The 21,104-nt window shown below is 45.8% G+C and overlaps 1 protein-coding gene and 1 long non-coding RNA gene across 6 annotated transcripts in view; one reads left to right on the top strand and one right to left on the bottom strand.

Moving 5' to 3' along the window:
- LOC137425066 (uncharacterized) overlaps positions 1 to 21,104 on the top strand; it is a 769,181-nt gene that overhangs the window by 666,550 nt on the left and 81,527 nt on the right. The window contains exon 11 of one of the 5 annotated variants that reach the window (XM_078776255.1): positions 4,900 to 4,990. The exons of the other annotated variants lie outside the window; for them this stretch is intronic. Within the exon in view, the coding sequence (XP_078632381.1) occupies positions 4,900 to 4,990 (91 nt within the window). The remainder of the gene's footprint in view (positions 1 to 4,899; positions 4,991 to 21,104) is intronic. 5 annotated transcript variants of the gene reach the window in all.
- The window catches only part of LOC137425067 (uncharacterized), a 67,057-nt gene that overhangs the window by 22,878 nt on the left and 23,075 nt on the right, over positions 1 to 21,104 (bottom strand). The gene's annotated exons all lie outside the window — the stretch shown is intronic.

Raw genomic sequence — 21,104 nt, 5'->3', positions numbered from 1 at the left:
AGGACAATGACCCCAAGCATACAGCCAAAGCAACACTGGAACAGCTTCTGAACAAGAATGTGAAAGTCTTTGAGTGGCCCAGCCAAAGCCCAGACTTGAACACATTGAGAATCTGTTGAAAGATTTGAGGATTTCTGTTCACGGACACTCCCCATTCAAACTTGACAGAGCTTGAGCAAATCTGCAAGGAAGAATGGGAGAAACTGCCCAAATCCAGATGTGCAAAGCTGTTATAGACATACCCAAGGAGACTCAAAGCTGTAATCACTGCCAAAGGCACCTCTACAAAGTATTGACTCGGGGGTTTGAATATTTGACATTATGGATTTTGGAAAAAGTCACATTGACATTATGGGGTACTAGCAACGGTACCCACCCTACGGGCGGGGCTTCAATTGAGAGGCCCCAATGAAAAGGCTAAATATCAGAAATTGAAGGCTTTTTTCTTTTAAACGATTTATATAAACATCCGTTAAATCTCGATCGGTGCAGCCGTTTGTGCGGCACCCGGGAAAATAACGTCATGCGGGAGCAAGTATCAGCAGGATGTGGCAGTGGGGAGTCCACGTTTCTGATCCTCCTTCATGCCGAAGTAGCCTACCACTTCTCCAAGCATTCCGCTCTTCAGATCCGCCATGAGAGATTTAAGCTTGATACTGAAGACGCGTGCAGTTAATACTCCCGATGTAGTATGTACTCCCGATACGTGTTTCCTTCATTGTAAAAACTACCAAATCAACAGTTAAAAGGATTTTGAGCCGATAGGTGTTACGGCCTTGGCAAGATCGATGGAGACAGCAATCTGTTAGCGTATACACTGCCCAAATAGCTATGTGGCATTCTCTGATGCAGAGATTAAACGTCGTTTGAACTTTGGCCGAGGTCATTATCTAATTTTAATGATGTTTATATACGAATGATGTTTAATGATGGTTATATTGGTTTTGGGTCGTCCTTTCTGCATATCTCGTGGGATTGTGAGTTGGAGAGACGGCCGTGATGGCGGGGAGGGGGTTAGAATTCTCTCAAGCAGGGATTCAACCCGTGTCCTTATAAAAGGTCTTTGTCCGAGGTCACCGAGTCTGATCGATGCAGCTGTGCAGCGATCGGTGCAGCCGTTCGTGTGGCACCCAGTGCAGCGATCGGTGCAGCCAATCGGTGCAAACGTGGACTCCCACACTGCCACATCCTGCTGATACTTGCTCCCGCATGACGTTATTTTCCCGGGTGCTGCACAAACGGCTGCACCGATCGAGATTTAACGGATGTTTATATAAATCGTTTAAAAGAAAAAAAAGCCTTCAATTTCTGATATTTAGCCTTTTCATTGGGGCCTCCCAATTGAAGCCCCGCCCGTAGGGCGGGTACCGTTGCTAGTCGTCACAATGGAAACATCGTCACAATGAACATTATGAGAACGCGAATGTTATGCGGGAGTCCAAACCTGAGAATGCTGGAGACCAAAGCTGAAATTGGAAAAACGAAATAGCCTATTTTACTCCTGGAGATCCCAGGAGTACCCACCCAAAATATCGTTGCGATCGGTTCAGCCGATTTTGCGGTACCTTCGAACGGACAGACAGACGGACGGACATTTGGTGAATTATAGTAAGATTATGTGTAGATCAGTGACAAAGAATCTCAATTTAATCCACTTTTAATTCAGGCTGTAACAAAATAAAATGTGGAAAAGTCAAGGGTTATGAATACTTTCTGAAGGCACTGTATATATTTATATGTATGTATGTATGTGTGTGTGTTTGTGTTTGCGTGGAATATACACCTCCCATTCTTGAGTTGGGGCATCCATAAAGACTCACATCCTTGTTATTATTTAAAGCTGGTGGTTCCTAAAGTTGGCTTTCTTGGCTGTTTTGCATCTCTGTGTAAAGGTGACAGGGTGAAAAGACAACCTACTCATATTGATTCAATGGGACCACAGATATAGGAAACATACGAGGGATTGAATTAATAGGAAAAGAGAGGGGAAGGGATGAAACACAGTAACCTGCAAGTAAGAGTGTTGGGTTAGGTCTCGGGTTAATGGCGGAAGAAAAGGTCAGGGTGTGTGGAAAGTTGAGTGCTTAAACTTTGTATTATGTCGCAAACTTCATCATAAAGGGAAAGGTGAGAGATATTCTCTTTCACCTGGTCAATGCATTTACATCTCTGCAAAGGTTAGGAAATACACTTTTCCACCCAGCCATCTTCGTCGCCATCGTCTGAACAGAAGGGCACTCGTCATCTAAAGTTTCCTGCATTGCTCTGATCCATAATAATGTCCTCAAAATGTAACCTGTGAACACAATCTTGTACAAGTGTCGTACTCCTCATCAACAAGGATAAGAAACCCATTTTTGTTTTAAATCACACTATCACTGATGATTCGGTCGGGCACATGGCCAGGCCAATTCCACGCCGAGCAGTTCATTTCCGATGATAAAACAATAAGTGGATGTGCAGATATTAAATGAGACAATGGTGTTTAATTTTCCGATATCTATAAACTTTGTCAGCTTACAGAAACACTGGTTTATTTGTAGATTTTAGCGATAATAAAATAATGAACTGCAAATGTGTGAATTTCATTTGTATGTTTAGATCCATCTCCGACATCACCATGTAATTTCATGCTTCTCTTCTTTAACGACTGCCATATTGTTAAAAGCTTGGGAATTGCAAAAAAATTTGACACGAGTCTGTTTGTACTGCAATATGAGTGCGGAGACAAAAGCGACGCCATTTTTTGTTTGTATACGTCATGGTCCGGTCATTATTTTGGGACTGCCACTGGGAACATGTAACGCAGTGCTACCTGCCGTGTGGTTGGGTTGTCGGCGACTAAATCGACACCCCTCATTGGCTTTGCTACTGGTGAGGGTGACTGCGACACCCTGCCAGGACTAAAAACAACACCTGGCAATGGGTGGATGAGCCTCCTTTTCAGACTTCCGGTAAGGAGATGGTGTCTCCTAAACAAAAACACCGGATCGAGTTATACCAAAGACGTAAAAAATTGTACCCTGCTGCTTCCTTGCTTGAAAAGGACAGAGAATGGACAATCCACATCAGTTGGCATCCAAGGGGTGGAGGAAATTCCTCTTGAGTAAATGTCCCACTGAGTACGGTGAGAAAAGCGGCGCCATTGTTGTGACGTTGCTGGTACCCAGAGTATCCCGGGAAGTGATAGCACTTCCCCCAAGCTCAGTGGCTGTGCTAAGTATTTGTCTCACCAGTGTGTGTGTGTGTGTGTGTGTGTGTGTGTGTGTGTGTGTGTGTGTGTGTGTGTGTCAGCTCTATTACAAGCTTTAGCCCATGTATAATTTAAAAAATTGCTATGACATCGCTGGCGCTCCAGAGTGCCCGGAAGTAACAGCTTCCCCCAGGCTGTTGTGTCTTGGTGTAATTGTCTGCTTATATTGGTATACCATGTGCATTCAGCTGTACTATGAGCCTTAGATCCTGTAAATAAAAAAAGATCACAACCGCTTCCTTTTTATTTGAAGTAATGCAATGCAATCCTTTTGTATTCAAAAATCTAACGTGGCAAACACATTTAAACCAAAAGGCGAGTGCATTTTCCTTGATTTTTGTTTGTCCCTCATGACATCAATCCGTCACATGTCCTTCCAAGTTGACAAACGTCCTCACCATTATGTTCTGTACATTGCATTCTTGTTCTTGCTCTGATCCATGTCTTCAAATCATCTAATTAATGTCCTCAAAATGGAACCTGTCACCACAATATTGTGTGAGTCTCCAAATCCTCAACATGTACTATTCTCCCCTCCTCTTCTTCCCCCCAAAAACATGTGACACATTTCTTAATGCTGCTTCTTCTCATTCTTCTCTTTTGAGTTTCTACCTCCATCCTCACCTCGTCACATCCTGTGTGTCTTTATGTTGTATTTTACTCTTCATGGTACAAACCCCATTTCACCACCTCTCCCTTCTCCGCAGAAAGCTATTAATAACTTTGTATTTTGGGTCAAGACACCCTTTGCACCTGTCTAGCATGTGCAAGTCCAGGAATTAAGTCACTGGTATTTAGTTGGCAGGTGCTCACCTCATATGAGTGTCAACTTTCACAGCACCTCCTATTGTGAATCGAGCAATGATTCGGGGTACCATTGCATTCAAGAATGTACAAATAACGGATGTCAATCCTTCTAAACATTCACAATCCACGCTCTGGCCTACCTCCAGTGATAGGTTTTTGGCCCCATCTCTCAATGGCGAAGAATCACTTTGAAAGTTCTCGTATCTATATCCGGATATTGACCAAAATCTAATCATTTCCTACTTGTCACACACCCAACCTCTCCATCAAATTTCGTCCGAATCCGTCCACACCTTTTTGAGATTTATTTATTTTATTTTTTTGGGATACAGGATTGAGGGTTGTGAAAGAGCTAACGTTTATCACAAAAAAAAAATCAAACAGACAAACAAAGTATATAATAAGGGGAGCAGTAGACAAGATGGGGAGAGAAGGGGAAGCACACAAACATCATTTGAGAGCAGGGACATCGGGAGATCTGTGGGAGGGAGAGAGCTTGGGGGGAGGAAGCATGGGAAGGGGGGGGGGGGGGGGGGAGAAGTATAAAACACAAGGGCACTGCAAGGACTTCCAGGAAATAAGTTGGTATTTCAAAAAAGTGGATTTGGGATAAAATTAGTGGGGGTAGAAAAGATAAAGGTTTTGGATGGGGGAAGATAAGAGATGGTGGCGAACAGATGTTTTAAAGACCTGGAGGGAGGAGTGGGATTGAAGGGAGTGGGGGAGTTTGTTCCAGAGGCGGGAGAAAAGAGGAATGAAAGAGTGAAGGTGAGCAGAGAGTCTTGATTTTGGCAGTTTAACCATAAGAGGGTTGCTGACAGATCTTGTGCGACCTGTAGGAATATTTGGGGGACAGAGCCCAGAGAGAGCTGGTGGAGCAAGGCCAGAGAGGAGTCGGTAGAAGACGGAAAGACCACCACCCTGCCTGCGGTGAGTGAGTGAAAGGCCCTCGGAATTAGCTTCATCGCGGGAGATTCCAATGATTCTGAAAGCTTTGGTTTCCACAGCGTGAACAACAGGTTTCAACATTTGCTGTTCACAGACAAACAAACAGATAGACAGGGGTGAAAAAGTAGACCATTTTCTGCAGTTATATTGTGATTATAGTTACTATTATCTCTGGTACAGCATAGGTGGTTTTGTCAAGCAAAATAAATATGTATGTTTTGCAAAAAAAAACAATTTTCTTTTTTTAAATATGCCTTTAAATAATTTTTAAATGTTGTTTTGTTTTCAATCTAAAAAAATTCCTATTTTTATGGCCTCTTATGGCAGCATCGAGCTCAAAGTCGTGAAATATGAAACCCTGTATAATAACATGATGATAAACCCATGTGGAGAGCATCTGTTTTCAAAACATCATGTTGTTTACTTGGATTACCCTTTCGATTGATGGTGTTATTACTTTATACATGTCACCGGCATTATATCATTTAGGGCAAATATGTATGAGTGGCGTGAAAATGTTCTTGGAGCAAAGATCGTCACATAAGTCCAAGAAACGACATTTTTATTTTTCAATCTCCAGTATATATATATATATATGTATAACTTTTTTTTTTTATGTTGAAGGCTCCAGGCACAGACTATATAGCCCTCATTGAGGCCAGGCCTTAAATAAAAAAGAAAAGTGTGTGATGAAAAGTGTATGATGTTTGTTTGTAAGAGGGATTAAAGCTAGCCCGGTAGCTATATACAGACTTGGCATTTAATATGGAATATTTTTTTTGTGGGGGTGTACTTACTTTTCAAGATGTCTTAGAACCAAAAGTTCATTGGAATTATGTTGAAATTATTCTAGATTTTGTTAATGTGACCTTTAAAAGAAACAAAAACCACATTTGACATTTCGAAACAAATAAATTGATCCTTGAAAGTGATGTAAACTGATATCGAACTCAATTCATGGACAGTACTGTGTTAAACTTCTGTACGTTTTCCAGAAGTATCTCTTTATTTTGCACATTAGCCAAAACTTTTTTTAACAAAAGCAAAAGTTAAATTACGACTGGGATTACGGACCGTAAAATTACAGTTCAGTACTTCGTGTAACCCCCACGAGCATTCAGGAGAGCACGTACACGTTGAGGCATGCTGTTCACGAGATTTGCCAAGGTTTGGACAGGAATCGCTTGCCATGCAGTTAAAATTGCCTGCTGCAATTCACGCACAGAGGTCGGCTGCTGGTCCAAGTGGTCGATTTGATGCGTTAATTCTGCCCACAAGTTCTCTATCGGATTCATATCCGGGGAGCAATGTTTCTTGCAATGTTTCTTTTCATGCAGGGGCAAAGCAATGTTTCTTCCAGAATGGCCCTGTACTTGAACTGGTTGAGGTTTCCATTCAGAACAACCAGGTCAGTTTTGCCCCCTGCATGAAAAGCAGCCCAAACGGTCACCCCACCACCTCCAGCTTGGACTCTTGGCACTATACAATCTTTGTTGTAGGCTTCATGCACTTGTCTGTGCACTCGGACGCGGCCATCTTGATGATAGACCAGAAATCTCGACTCGTCACTGAAGATCAGGTGATTCCAGTGTCCTGGCTGCCATTGATGATGCTCTCTGGCCCACTGCAATCGGCGCTGGCGGTGTTGTCTGGTCAGGCATGGCTTTCTCAGGGGACGCCTGGCACGATAGCCTGCTTGAACCAGTCGTTGGTTGACTAGCCTTCTGGATACAGGCACATTTGTCAGTTGCTGCCACTCAGCCCTAAGCCGATTACCTGACTTGGTACGGCCATTGCGGACTAACCGGTGCAGCTGGCGATCATCCCTCCTTGTGGTTCTGCGGGGACGTCCTGGCCTCGGTATTGGAGTAGGGACACCCCTCTGAGCATTTCGTTTCAGGATCTTTGACACCTGACCTTGAGTGATGCCATACTGCCGAGCAATAGCACGCTGTTTCATGCCGTAATTTCGTAAAGCCACCACTCCATGACAAACAGCATTGTCGAGTTGACGGACCATCTCCAGAGGAAGCGGCAATAACTTTTCAAGACGTGCAGCAGTTGTTTTCCACTAATACAGAACGCAACAACCCTTGTATACCCGACTGTGAAGCCAATCATCAAATGCACCTGTCCGTACATTTTGCCACGCCACCTGTGATATAATCCTGTTGTTGACTTCTTGCTGCGACAGACAATCAGTGACATGGTTCTTTTAACAAATAAATCACCAAAGTGTAAAAGAAATTCACCAGATTGATATATTGAGTTAATAAAGTAAACCCAAGTCAAGAAAAAAATATATATTCCATATTAAATGCCAAGTCTGTAGTTTGAGTGAGACAGAAGGTAAGATCAGCAATCTTGACATGGAGAGTGTAAGATGGTTCCGGGCACCACTTTAACACTCCTAAGCAGAACGGTAGTACTACCCTGAGCGTTTGCTGTCTACAACCTACTGCCTAAAAAAAATTAGTGATGAAATATGTTTCTTGTTAATAATTATACCCTGATATGTTGAAAAATAAAGCACATGAGTGTTTCTTTGGTAACTGTGAGCATCTCATTCCGAGAACTTTTAGAATGGCCATGCAATTATAATAATGAGAGGCTTCAATGTAAATATAAAGCTTTTTTCTGTACAGAGTAAAGTCTCGTGGAGGAAGTGGAACACAGAACGGACCACGACATAAGAGAATAAAAAGACGGTGAGGGGTGGGTGGACACACCAACGTCAGTCGAGTAGAAGGACAAATAGAGGGAGACTTGGAGGAATAAAAGATATGGCGAAGAACGAGAGGAAGAAGAGCACATAGGGAGTGAACAGGATGGATACAGCCACAAACTCTCAATCACAGAAGTGGAAGGGAGACTGAAGAAGTTGTTTCCACAGCCGAGATAAATGAATGAGTGGACGTGAGCAGTGATCCTAGATTTTGAAAGATTCACCAAGATGGGGTTGCTGCTGGCAGACCATATGTGCCCTCCAGAAAATGGATGGAGGGAGGGGAGAGTGACAGACCATGGACAGGGTGGAGGATGCGATGCTAGAAATTAGGCGGTAGAAGACAGGGAGGCCACCGACCTGTCTTCAATATGAAAGTTGTAGACCGAGAGACTAGGCTTTATCATGGAAGATACCAATGATTCTGAAGGCCTTAGCTTACACGGTTTCAACCTGAGCAAGGTGTGAGGCAAAGTTGTCAGCCAAAAAGGGAGAACAGTACTCCATCAAGCTGAGTATGAAGGCCTTGTAAGTGGATAAAGGTCCAGATGTGTCAATAAAAGACTGCACAACAAAGGATGCCCAGTTGGTGGCTGTCTTTCACAGCACTAGATATGTGGTTTGCCCAATGAACTGAGATTGCTTGTTGGCAAGGCACTATTTTCTTGCAGCCCAGTGACTGGCAGCCTTTCTGTCTGCCACGTCTGTTCCTCTATCCTTTACAGCCTGGACTATTTATCTTCATTACATCCATTATTTCTTCTCAAAAATTACCTCACTTGTAAACTGTTTGAACATCGTAGATTGAAGCATTGAATATGTAACAGAGAGCACAAAGCTAATAATATTTTAGTGTCTATCTCTTTTTTCTCTCTCTCGGTCTTCATTTCTCTGTAGACAGTTCCAGCTGTCCTCTAATGAAAACACTCATTCATCTCTTCTCAGAACTGGGAGACTGTAAAGGATAGAGGTACAGATGTGGCAGACAGAGGAGGCCAAAAGGCTGCAAACCACTGGCCTGCAAGGACATGGTGCCTTACCACCAATTAATCTCCAACGCACTTGTCAGAAAATCCCCAGTAAAAGGGATAACCAAGCCAGCCCTATTTGACCGCAGTAAACCGACTTTGGCAGTAAAGCCTAATCTCTGACTATCTCTCTCTTTATTGTGACACGATCACACATTACTAAGACAGTGAAGTTAAGAGCAGATCCCTGATGAGCCCAAACAAATGACATAGGATGACCTCCGGTTGTCACGATGACACAGCAAAGTGAGTCCTGTAACTATGATGTTGATCGAGCCACCTCTCGGAGTTTGATTTTCCAAATTCCAGTCGACGTATTGCTATTTCTTAGTTTGACCTCTCTCAAACTCGATCCAACTGGCATCATCCAACATGCCCAGCGTTGGTGCGTTTCCTTTGTGAATTTTTGGATGGCACAGCTGCCATAGCCACGAGGCATGCCAGGTTAATCAGGAGTGTCCGGCACAATTGGACGCAAATTAATTGGAGCCTTTACAAGTACATTGGACCTCCGTAAGTTGTGGCTGGTGTTCTCTCCCACTGCAACTTGATATCACTTTCAATCATCTCATTGTTCATTGGCTTGTGGTGTTTTGCCATTTGTACGCTTGTCGCCGAGCTCTTAGTCTCACTGCCTGTACCTATCTTGTTTCCATTGAACCATCCGTTTTATCTGACTGACCCTTTCCATGTTATTTTTTATTATTGTATACAAGGTCAAGGCTTGTGGATGAGTGAAAACACTGAACGGATCAGGATGCAACAAAAGGAACAGTAGAAAGACGGGAGGGAGGGGGGGGGGGGCACCAACGCAGCAGGGTTGAAGGATACAATTTCTTTCAAATTTCAATTTCCTCCAGGTCTTTAAAACAGCTGCTCACCACCATCTCTTATCTTCCCCCATCCAAAACCTTGATCTTTTCTACCCCCGTTAATTCACCCCAGATCCACTTTTCTGAAATACCGACTTCTTTCCTGGAAGTCATAGCAGTGTCCATGTGTTTTCTTTACCTCTCCAACCCCCAACCCTCTTCCCACGCCTCCTCCCCACAAGCCCTCTCCCTCCCACAGATCTCCCGATGCTCTCAAATGTTGAACTTGTGTGCTTCCCCCTCTCTCCACATCTTGTCTCCCGCTCCCTTTATTTCATCTTATGTGTGAGTTTGTCTTTTTGTCATTGATGTTAGCTCTTACACGAGTCTCGATCTTGTAAACAAAAAAAAAAAAAATTTTTCAGGGAGACTTGGGCAAATAAGGGAAGTGGGATTTTTTTTTTTTTACCTCATTTTTGTTCTTTATCACCCCGATGCCACATGTGCCATTTCCTTTACAATTAGCGCTTCATTAAATCATCAGTGATTAGACGCTTTCCAGAGCATTAGAGCTGCAGTTTACAAGGCAAGGCACTTTTGGATATATCTATTAGGAGACTTAAAATGGAAAATGGCCATTTACGACAGCCATAGTCTGACCCACTCACAAAGTTACATGATTACATTTTGCACTCGGAATGTGGTGTGCAATTCTAAAAAGAAAGCACATTGAATGTAATTTACAATAAAAATAAGTCGAAATCACAGAACAAAGCTCAAGGGGGAAAAAAGATTGCATATATTACAATCTAGTCTGTTTTGGCACCTAGCCTAGTACGGTACTAAACTAGATAATGTAATGATGCAACTCTAAACTCTTTTTAATCTCAGCAAGGAGTCATCTCAACAACCTTGTTCATGCTAAAGTTGTCGAGACAGAAGGCTGAAGGCGGAATTGAAGTGCACAGCTGGAGTGCTGTCGTGTAATTAGACGCACACATCACTGTGTCGAATAACCTTACAGCAGTGGGAGGTGGTCTTGCACTGCCCCCCACCCCCTAACTTCAGCTAGTGTTTATGCACTTTGGCCTTCAACAGGAAGTTGCTTAATCTCCACTGCTATAATAAGCTAGAACCCACGAGTCTTCTCTATAAACGTGGAACAGATCAATTGTATTCATTTTTAAGTGCATGTCATCCATCGTACTTTGTTTTTAATAAACTATGTTGAACAAACAAGAAATGCCAGATTGAGTGTTATTACTCCCGCCAGGGAGTAATGCATTCGATCGTGTCCGTGTGTGCGTGTGCGTATTTGTGTTCGTGTGTTTGTGAACAAGATATCTGGAAAAGTTCTGAACGGATTTGGATGAAAGTTGGTGGGATGATTGCCCTTGGGATAAGGAAGAATTGATTAGTTTTTGGTGAAGCTCAAGATATTATTCCGGATCCAGGAATTTTTTGAAGGATTGTTTACCATTGGAAGATAGGGCTCATTTTTTTAAACATTATCTTCTATATATTCTATATTTAACATTGTGATATGAAAATAGTTTTCATATTTGTTGTAAATGTAGCTTAACTCGTGGTTATGCGTTAGAGTGGTGTATTTTTTAGCAGCGTCGTCTTCAATGTTCATTTTTTTTTCTAATAAAGACATATTCTGTCATTTTAAAACCACCAAAGTGTGTATTAGGTTTCCCTGTTTCATAAAATGTATCGTTTGATACATATAATGCTTTAAAACTTTTTTTGTTTGTTTTGTTTTTACCTCAGAAGAGATAACATTTCCCTTGGCGAATGTCAATCGCAGTGTCAGTATTTGATGAACTTATAAAGACTTAGGTGACATAAGTGTGACCAGCATGTGCACGGGATTCTTCCCAGAAGAATGAGTGGTCGCATTAGCTTGTATGACTTAAAATGAGCGAGTTTTGTTTTGACGTTTGGGCCAGTTTTACAATTTACATGTATCCCTAAGGAATGAAACGAACGTTTTTCTGGCTTACAATTTTATTTGAATTCACACATCCCTCAAAATACACTCACTTATATAGAATTGAACGCTGAATCCGAAAATGTAAGTGAAATTGCCTTGTTTTTTTTTTTAACATTATCTTCTATAAATGATGTGTGTGTATATATATATATATATATACAGACTTGGCATTTAATATGGAATATTTTTTTTGTGGGGGTGAACTTACTTTTCAAGATGACTTAGAACCAAAAGTTCATTGGAATTATGTTGAAATTATTCTTGATTTTGTTCATGTGACCTTTAAAAGAAACAAAAACCACATTTGACATTTTGAAGTAAATAAATTGATCCTTGAAAGTTATGTGAACTGATATTGAACTCAATTCACGGACAGTACTGTGTTAAACTTCTGTACGTTTTCCAGAAGTATCTCTTTATTTTGCACATTAGCCAAAAAAAAATTCAAAAAAAACAAAAGCTAAATTATGACTGGGATTACGGACAGTAAAATTACAGTTCAGTACTTCGTGTAACCCCCACGAGCATTCAGGAGAGCACGTACACGTCGAGGCATGCTGTTCACGAGATTTGCCAAGGTTTGGACAGGAATTGCTTGCCATGCAGTGACAATAGCCTGCTGCAATTCACGCACAGAGGTAGGCTGCTGGTCCAAGTTGTCGATTTGACGCATTAATTCTGCCCACAAGTTCTCTATCGGATTCATATCAGGGGACATGGCAGGCCACTCCTTATGCTGTACACCACGGTCAGCAAGAAAGTGTTGGATCATGCGGGCATGATGAGGCCGTGCATTTTCATCTTGGAAGACAAAGTTTCCTCGAAAGGCTGCATGAGCAAATGGAAGCAATGTTTCTTCCAGAATGGCCCTGTACTTGAACTGGTTCAGGTTTCCATTCAGAACAACCAGGTGAGTTTTGCCCCCTGCATGAAAAGCAGCCCAAACGATCACCCCACCACCTCCAGCTTGGACTGTTGGCACTATACAATCTTCGTTGTGGGCTTCATGCACTTGTCTGCGCACTCGGACGTGGCCATCTTGATGATAGACCAGAAATCTAGACTCGTCACTGAAGGTCACATGATTCCAGTGTCCTGGCTGCCATTGACGGTGCTCTCTGGCCCACTGCAATCGGCGCTGGCTGTGTTGTCTGGTCAGGCATGGCTTTCTCAGGGGACGCCTGGCACGATAGCCTGCTTGAACCAGTCGTTGGTTGACTAGCCTTCTGGATACAGGCACATTTGTCAGTTGCTGCCACTCAGCCCTAAGCCGATTAGCTGACTTGGTACGGCCATTGCAGACTAACCGGTGCAGCTGGCGATCATCTCTCCTTGTGGTTCTGCGTGAACGTCCTGGCCTCGGTATTGGAGTAGGGACACCCCTCTGAGCATTTCGTTTCAGGATCTTTGACACCTGACCTTGAGTGATGCCATACTGCCGAGCAATAGCACGCTGTTTCATGTCAGAATTTCGTAAAGCCACCACTCCATGACAAACAGCATTGTCAAGTTGACGGACCATCTCCCGAGGAAGCGGCAATAACTTTTGTAGACATGCAGCAGTTGTTTTCCACGAATACAGAACACAACAACCCTTATATACCCGATTGTGCAGCCAATCATCAAATGTACTTGTCCTTACATTTTGTCACGCCACCTGTGATATAATCCTGTTATTGACTTCTTGCTGCGAAAGACAATCAGTGACATGTTTCTTTCAACAAAGACATCACTGAAGGGTAAAAGAAACTCACCAGATTGATATACTGAGTTCAGAAAGTAAACCCAAGTCAAGAAAAAATATATATTCCATGTTAAATGCCAAGTCTGTGTATATATATATATATATATATATATATATATATATATATATATATATATATAGTTACGGACGCGGTTTAGATGTTATTGACCGAACAGTTATTCCCCGACTAGATCCCGATTCCACCCAGACGTTGACCAAATCGCGCTATGCCAAATCAATGATGGAAAGGACACGACGACTGGGAAAGAGGAAACGACGCAAGGGGTACAGTTCTCAAGACGGAGGAGGGTATAATTACAGTGGTGGAGAAAAGGGGGTAGATTACATGGCAGAGTGAGGTAAAAGACACAGAAGAGATGGGCACTTAAATACAATCTTATCTATTCCCGGACAGACCACAGACAAACGGAACAAGGCTGACTTACACAGGGATTGATGGCAGGGAGGGACAGGTAGTTCGATGGCACAAGGTGCACCTTGGCTCGGGGACAGGATAAAGCACGGTCCAGTCCAGAAGATGCGGGGAGGCCTCACAGCGCTCGGAGGTAGTCTTGCTTGCTCCAAGCTCAGCGCGCATCTGACGTCACCTCCCTCTCCCTGCGCATGCTCAGCGGGGAGTCACACGCCCTCGGCTGGTTGGCTCCGCCCCACTGGGGCCGGTCCGCCGCTTCCATTGGGTGCGGGGGTTACCGGGCTCCGCCCTTGACGAGGAGCTGACAGGGAGCCCCTATTTGGTAACCCCGTCGAGCACATGTTCGATGGCGGCTCGTTGGGAAGGCCTGGTGCCCTCCCAACACCCCCTACCAACCAAGCCGGAGTGAGGACGCGCACGTCCCGCGCCCGCCGCTGCCGTTGCTGTTGTTGTTGTTGTTGTTGCTGAACCGTGAGGAAGAGCTGCGGGGAGGTATCGGGAGGTCCTAAACTTCCTAACGGTGCCATACAATCACATTCTGGTGCAACGAAGGGTCAGAATTAATGGAAACGAGTCCTTAACTGACATAGACTAAGAATAACTAGCAAGATGTCCTATAGTTGTCTTACATGAGATGCGGTGAACCTGGGCACGACATTTAATGGGGGAAATATGGGGAGGTCGGGTCTACAGAGTGTTGTTTACAGAAAATGGGACTAGGGAATGGGGGATTGGGGATAGTTGGGAAGTATTGAGGAAATAGGGGAATATTTACAAGCGGATATGGATGGATGCAAATCCCATATCCGCAACTTTGCACCCTTCTCTACCTCGGGGCGTCCCGACCCGATAAACTTTTACCTACTTTAGTGTGGCACTCAGATGTAGTTCCCTCTACTATTAACTCAACCCTGAGTGCGACAGTTTTATAGATGATCACAAATGAGTAAATATGTCCCCCTGCGACGTTGCACCCTTCTCCTAACAGAAACACACCCACAGGATAACCGAATCGCGGAAAGCATCCTCAAACTAAACATACAGCCGGTAGGGAGCATCATTTATACAAGACTACACTGATATTTACACTACGATCCAGGACCTGTTCTTTGAGGAACACATGCAGATGTTATGCATAGGGAGAGCACGCATGCCAGCATCGATACACCAACCCACGAGTGCCCTGTGGCCCTACGGCCTTTAATAATGTGCAGAGCACCCCGTCCAAGCACCAAAAGCACCACCCCATTACGCACAGTCAGCACCATCCGGTGCACCAATAAAGTGTTCATAAAAATGCACAATTAAGTGTCCATGGTCACCGGTGGTGTCGCAGCCGGCCGATGTTCTGCCGCTGGTCTTGCCTTCATGGAGTGCACTTGGCCTTCTGGCTTCTTTAGAAATAAAGAAAGGCGCCAACCGCGTCCATTTCTTAATTGTGGCCGTCAGGGGGCCAATTAAAAGTGGTTCACCTGTATGGCATAGGTGCCACGTTGACCCAGGTCCATCCACGGGTGGTGCTTGACCGCAAAAGAACTGCGGTCCATTGTGGGCGGCCACAAAAATTGCGGTCCATATGGTGTATCGATCCAGGCAGCAAGCAGCGGAAGTACAGGCCCACAACTGCAGAGCCAGCACCTCTCTCTCCTCTCTCTCTGCCCCAAAGCCAGATCCTCGGAGGTGGGAGACAAAAGAAGACAAGTGAGTAAGGTGGTAGGGGCGCAAAAGTGCATGCAATACAAGGTAATGCACACTGGGGGCACATGGGAACCAGGTGAGACAGGTACGTTCCTACCGTATGCCCCCCCCCCCCCACCAGGTAACCTACATTGCCCCTCCCTTACCCCTTACTGTATCCACAAAACACAACACTACCCATAAACATCTACTTTACACATCAACAAACGTCCCTACTGTCTTCCCCGTTCCTCCCATAAACCAAATTCGTCTTCTCTCCCTCCTAACCAATCAAATTTGCCATTTCCAACTGTCATCAAAATCTGCCATCTCCAACTCAACATCAAAATCTGCCATCACCAATTCATCATCAGTCCCTCCTAAGGAGGGAGAGATGGAATCACCCCAATGTCTTATCCACGTCGTGATGCGTCTCACAAATCCAAACAGCAATTCTCATTTCCTGCAACACAAAACACAGGTGTGGAGTCATCATCATCACCTCAGGTAAGTGGCTGCGTATGGTGCGACAGGTTCATCAATCCTAACTATTTCCTAAATGACTTTAACAACTTTACATTACCCGGGGTCTTTCTCCTGCCAAACCATTGGCCCTCATTACTCTATGTGGTCCGAAGAACCAAAATCCCATTGACCATCTGTGGTGCACACCATCAATTTGGGTCTCACTCCCCGATTCAACACTCGGTGCCCCCGCACAATTTCGGTGGCTGGGTCGTGTGACGCTCCCAGCTGGTCCGCCCACCTGCACACCTCCACCACTGTTGTTGCCTACCGATCTCACCTGCTCCCCACCCTAACCTAACTAACTGGGGAAGGCCCTCTCGCACTCTCACCCCCTCAGTGCCCTCTCTGGCACGGGCTGCCCGATCCACACCCGGGATCCTCAGGCACCCACTGACACTAACGGCTCCCAGAGCCCACCTGCGGCCTCACCTGGCCGACATCTAACAGTGGCGGAGTGCCCAACCATTAACACTCGTACTAACAGGCCACACGACCAGCCAATTTCACCACACCAATGCACCCATCCACAATACCATTCTGCAACCGCACCACAAATGCCAATATCCAACCACAATTTACCTATACCTTCTAACTATTCTTCAAACTACCCTCCCCGGGTACTCGTGAAAAGGGGTCCACTCTTCCCCCATCCACACCTTTGCACCATGCACACCACTCCGTACCACTTACTCCAACTCTCTCCACACCACTCATTCTCTGCTCCATATATTCCACACACCTGTACTTGCACACCTGTGCTCTCATACTTGGTGCCGCCTGCACCCTTCTCTCCCCCAAGCGCATTCGTGCTGATCCACAACACTCCCTACTCATACACTGCTCCACACACCTGTCCAGTTCTCACACAGCATCATCTCATCTAACTACTCCCCTCTGAAACTTGCGCTTCTCCGTCTTCCCTTACACTCAGCGCTCCCACGTCATTATCAAACACACTAAACTACCTGCGTCCCCACTACAGGTATCAGTCACTATCTAGACCTTAACGTTACCTGTCATCTTCGCTAGATCCCTACACACAATATCCTAACCCACCCGGGCTAGTTTTCACTGCCATACACCCCATAATCTATAGCGCATTTGCCCCCAGTTTGTGAGGGATGACAGAGTTGCCATCCCACCACATCGGGCATCTCCCACTACCAATTTTGCACATCAAATTTCAACAAATCAAAAATTTGCCAATCACTACCCATCATCTGCCAATCATTACTGCCAATCCTTTGCCAATCATCAAATTTTGTTTTTCTAATTTCGGGGCCAAAACACTATCCTCGTCATTACAGTCTACTTACTAATGCCTCTCGGTGCGCCAATTCACTTCTAAAGCTCGGCTTCGTACAGCCAAGCCATGAATGCGGGTTGTTTGGTGCCAGCGGCTGGATACGTCCCGCATTCGGTGCAGGGAAGGAGGTTTACCCGGGCCGAGGTCCCACGCACCATCTCGGCACGGAGCCATCCCATGGCCCGATCTCGACCTGCCGGAATGCCTCAACAAAAAGTGGTCGCCATGACGACCCTTCCTATCGGGCTGCCCGCTCCGCCTAGTGGAGCACGGACGCGGCCGTTCAAAGCGAGGCCCAGCGTGGATCGCGTACGGCGGTCCTTTCGAACCTGCTGTGGCTCGGATCCCCGCTGGTTCTCGTGGCACGCGAAGCCCGGCACGCACCGAGGGCCCGATTCGGCTATAAGTCGCTCTAACCGCTAACCCGGTTACCGTCGATGCCTGACCTGCATGCTTACACGCATACGCTACCCCTTTCTTGCTCATACATCCAGCCGTTTCCCTGCTCTTGGTCATTGCACCTTCTCTTACACACCCAGGTACACTCATTCCACTCACAGACTTGGTCACACACCTGACCACCGAACACCTTTTTTTTTTTTTTTTTTTTTTTTTTTTTTTTTTTTTTTGTATACAATATCGAGGCTCGTGAAAGAGCGAACATTAATCACACAGAAAGACAAACCGACACATAAAACATATAACATAGGGAGCGGTAGACAAGATGGGGAGAGAGGGGGAAGGACACAAACACAACATTTGAGAGCAGGGACCGAGAGACATGGAGACATCGAGAGATCTGAGAGAGGGCGAGGGCTTTGGGGGGGGGGGGGCGTGGGAAGGGGGCAGTGGGAGAGGTATAAAACATATGGACACTGCCAGGACTTCCAGGAAAGAAGTTGGAATTTCAAACAAGGTGGATCTGGGGTGAATTAGCGGGGGTAGAAAAGATCAAGGTTTTGGATGGGGGAAGATAAGAGATGGTGGTGAACAGCTGTTTTAAAGACCTGGAGGGAGGAGTGGGATTGAAGGGAGTGAGGGAGTTTGTTCCAGAGGCGGGAGAAAAGAGGAATGAAAGAGTGAAGGTGAGCGGAGAGCCGAGATTTCGGCAGTTTAACCATCAGAGGGTTGCTGGCAGATCTTGTGCGACCTGTAGGAATATTTGGGGGACAGAGCACAGAGAGAGCTGGGGGTGCAAGGCCGGAGAGGAGTCGGTAGAAGACAGAAAGACCACCTACCTGCCTGCGGTGAGTGAGTGAAAGGCCCTCAGAGATAGCTTCATCGCGGGAGATTCCAATAATTCTGAAAGCTTTGGTTTCAACAGCGTGAAGCCGAGCTAGGTGTGAGGCAGGAGCACCGGCCCATAGGGGAGAACAGTATTCCATTGAGCTGCGGATGAAAGCCTTGTATGTGGTGAGGAGCTCAGGTGTGCCGAGGAAGGACTTCGCACGGCGGAGGATGCCCAGTCGGCGACTGGCTTTGGAGGCCAGCTTGGAAATGTGGTTTTCCCAAGAAAGATCATGGCAGATAGTGAGACCCAAAATCTTGAGCGACAGAACTTCTTGGAGAGGATTGTTGAGAAAGTAGATGGGAGGGTTGTCCAGTCGATCTTTTCGGAGAGACATAGTAAGAGTGTGAGATTTGTCAGGATTGAAAGACATGTTCCACTTGTTTGACCAGTCTGTGATTTTGTCCAGGTCTTCAGAGAGTGAGGAGGCAGCAGACTGCCGATCTGAGGGAAGAGGAATGGAGCGGCAGAGAGTGGAGTCATCAGCAAAGAGATAGAGAGGATTTTCGAGAGAGTCAGAGAGATCATTGATGAAGACCAGAAAAAGCACGGGGCCCAGAACACTGCCTTGGGGAACTCCAGCCTGAACAGGAAGAGGAGATGAGAGAAACCCATTCAGGGCCACACGTTGACGACGACTAGAGAGGAAGTCCGCCAGCCATGCGTGGAGATTTCCATGGATACCAAAGGAGGAGAGTTTGGTGAGCAGAGCGGGGTGCCAGACCGTGTCGAAGGCACGTGATATGTCGAGGGAGACAGCTCTAATTTCCTGTTTGGCATTGAGGACCTCCATCCATTGTTGAGACAGCAGAAGCAGCATGTCCAGAGTAGAGTGACCTGGTCTGAAACCAAATTGATGATCAGAGATCAAGCCATTGGAGAAGAGGAAAGATTTCATATCAGAAGCAATGATGGATTCCATGACTTTGCTGATAATTGGGAGAAGGCTGATTGGTCTGTAGTTGCTAGGATCTGTTTTTGCACCTTTTTTGTGCAAAGCGGTGATGTTGGCTGATTTCCAAGCAGATGGCAGTTGACCTTGAGCAAAAGAGAGGGTGAAGAGAACAGCGAGAGGGTGAGATAGAGCAGCAGAGCAGGATTTTAGGACCCGTGGGCTGATGCCGTCGGGTCCAGTTGCAGAATCAGAGTCGAGGGTTGACAGAAACTTTTCCACCTTGTCAGGAGGAAAGGACACGGAGTCCAGGAGCAGCAGGGTACGACTGTGGCAATCGCTAACCTTGGCACACATTCGTCGCTCGCACACCTCACCAACACACCTCTTCACGCCCCCTCCTCGGTCACCTCCTCTGTGACAATCACAGGTGTGCTCTCACTCGCACACCCAACCACGTGCCTCACTACCAATTCCAGCGTGCATTCCCACACACGCTCTACCATTCCAGGTGTGCTTCCTTTCTCACCTGTCACAACCAACTCACGCTCCGTGTCACTCTTACTACTCTCACCTCCACTCTTGACAGCGCACTCACCCTTACTCTCGACAGCGCACTCATTCCTCATGCACCCGTCCGTTACACACCTTTCTCGCGCACACTCTCACGTTACACCCTCTGTAACACTCACCACAGGTGTACACTCTTCCTTACTTTTGACAGCGCACTCTTTCCCCATGCACCCCAGAGTCGGACTTTCTCGCACACCTCCTTTTTCGCACACCAGACCTGTCGCACACTTCACCAACGGCCTCTCACGAACACCCGGGTCCATCTCGACCCCCAAGCTTATTAAATCACCCGGCGCATCATACGCACGACCATATTGGTCACCACTTACACCGGGTCCTCTTTCTCTTCGCTTCTCCTCCATCACCTGCGAATCCCTCATCCGGTTAATGAGCACATCATCACGATCCGAACACAGACTTTGGACCAATTCTTTTACTTCCTCCTTTATCTCTTTCTTATCCTCTCTCCGTCGCTTCTTAATTTCGCTCACCCCTTCTTCCACTTCTTCTAATTTCTGCTTCACCTCCTTCATCTCCTCGTGCGCCCCCTTAAGTTCTTCCTCTAACTCCACCTTATTTTTTTCTATGTGCTCCCGCACCTCCCGCTCTTTAACCTCCATCACCTCTACCACCTTGTTCATTTTCCTCGTCAGGTCCTCATGTACCGTCTGACACTCTTTTTTAATTACCCCTACGTCCTTTTTCATCTCCTTCTGTGTCGATTTTAAACCCTCTATTACCGCTGTGTTCTTCTTTACCTGGTCCCCCAACTCCTTTTGTCCCACTGTCAGTTGTTCTACTCCCAGCGTCAACTCCTCTATACCACCTTGCAATTTTACAGTCCCCTTTCTCACCTCCTTCTTCATGCGCTCCTCACAGTGCCTCACCTCCTCGCGCACCCCTCCGACCTCCTCACTCACACCTCTTCTGATCTCCTCTCCCATCACTTGCATCTCCTGCCCAGATGCCACCCTCATCTGCTCCATTTCCTCCCTGTGAGCATCCAATTTAGTTTCTACCCCCATTCTGACCCCCTCTATCTGCTGCCCCATTTTTTTAACTTCCCTTTCCGCTTGGTTCCTCATGTCCCT

The sequence above is a fragment of the Myxine glutinosa genome, chromosome 4 (genome assembly GCF_964187855.1).
Source record: "Myxine glutinosa chromosome 4, kmMyxGlut1.1, whole genome shotgun sequence".
Taxonomy (NCBI): domain Eukaryota; kingdom Metazoa; phylum Chordata; class Myxini; order Myxiniformes; family Myxinidae; genus Myxine; species Myxine glutinosa.
This window is presented reverse-complemented; position numbering and strand designations above follow the sequence as displayed.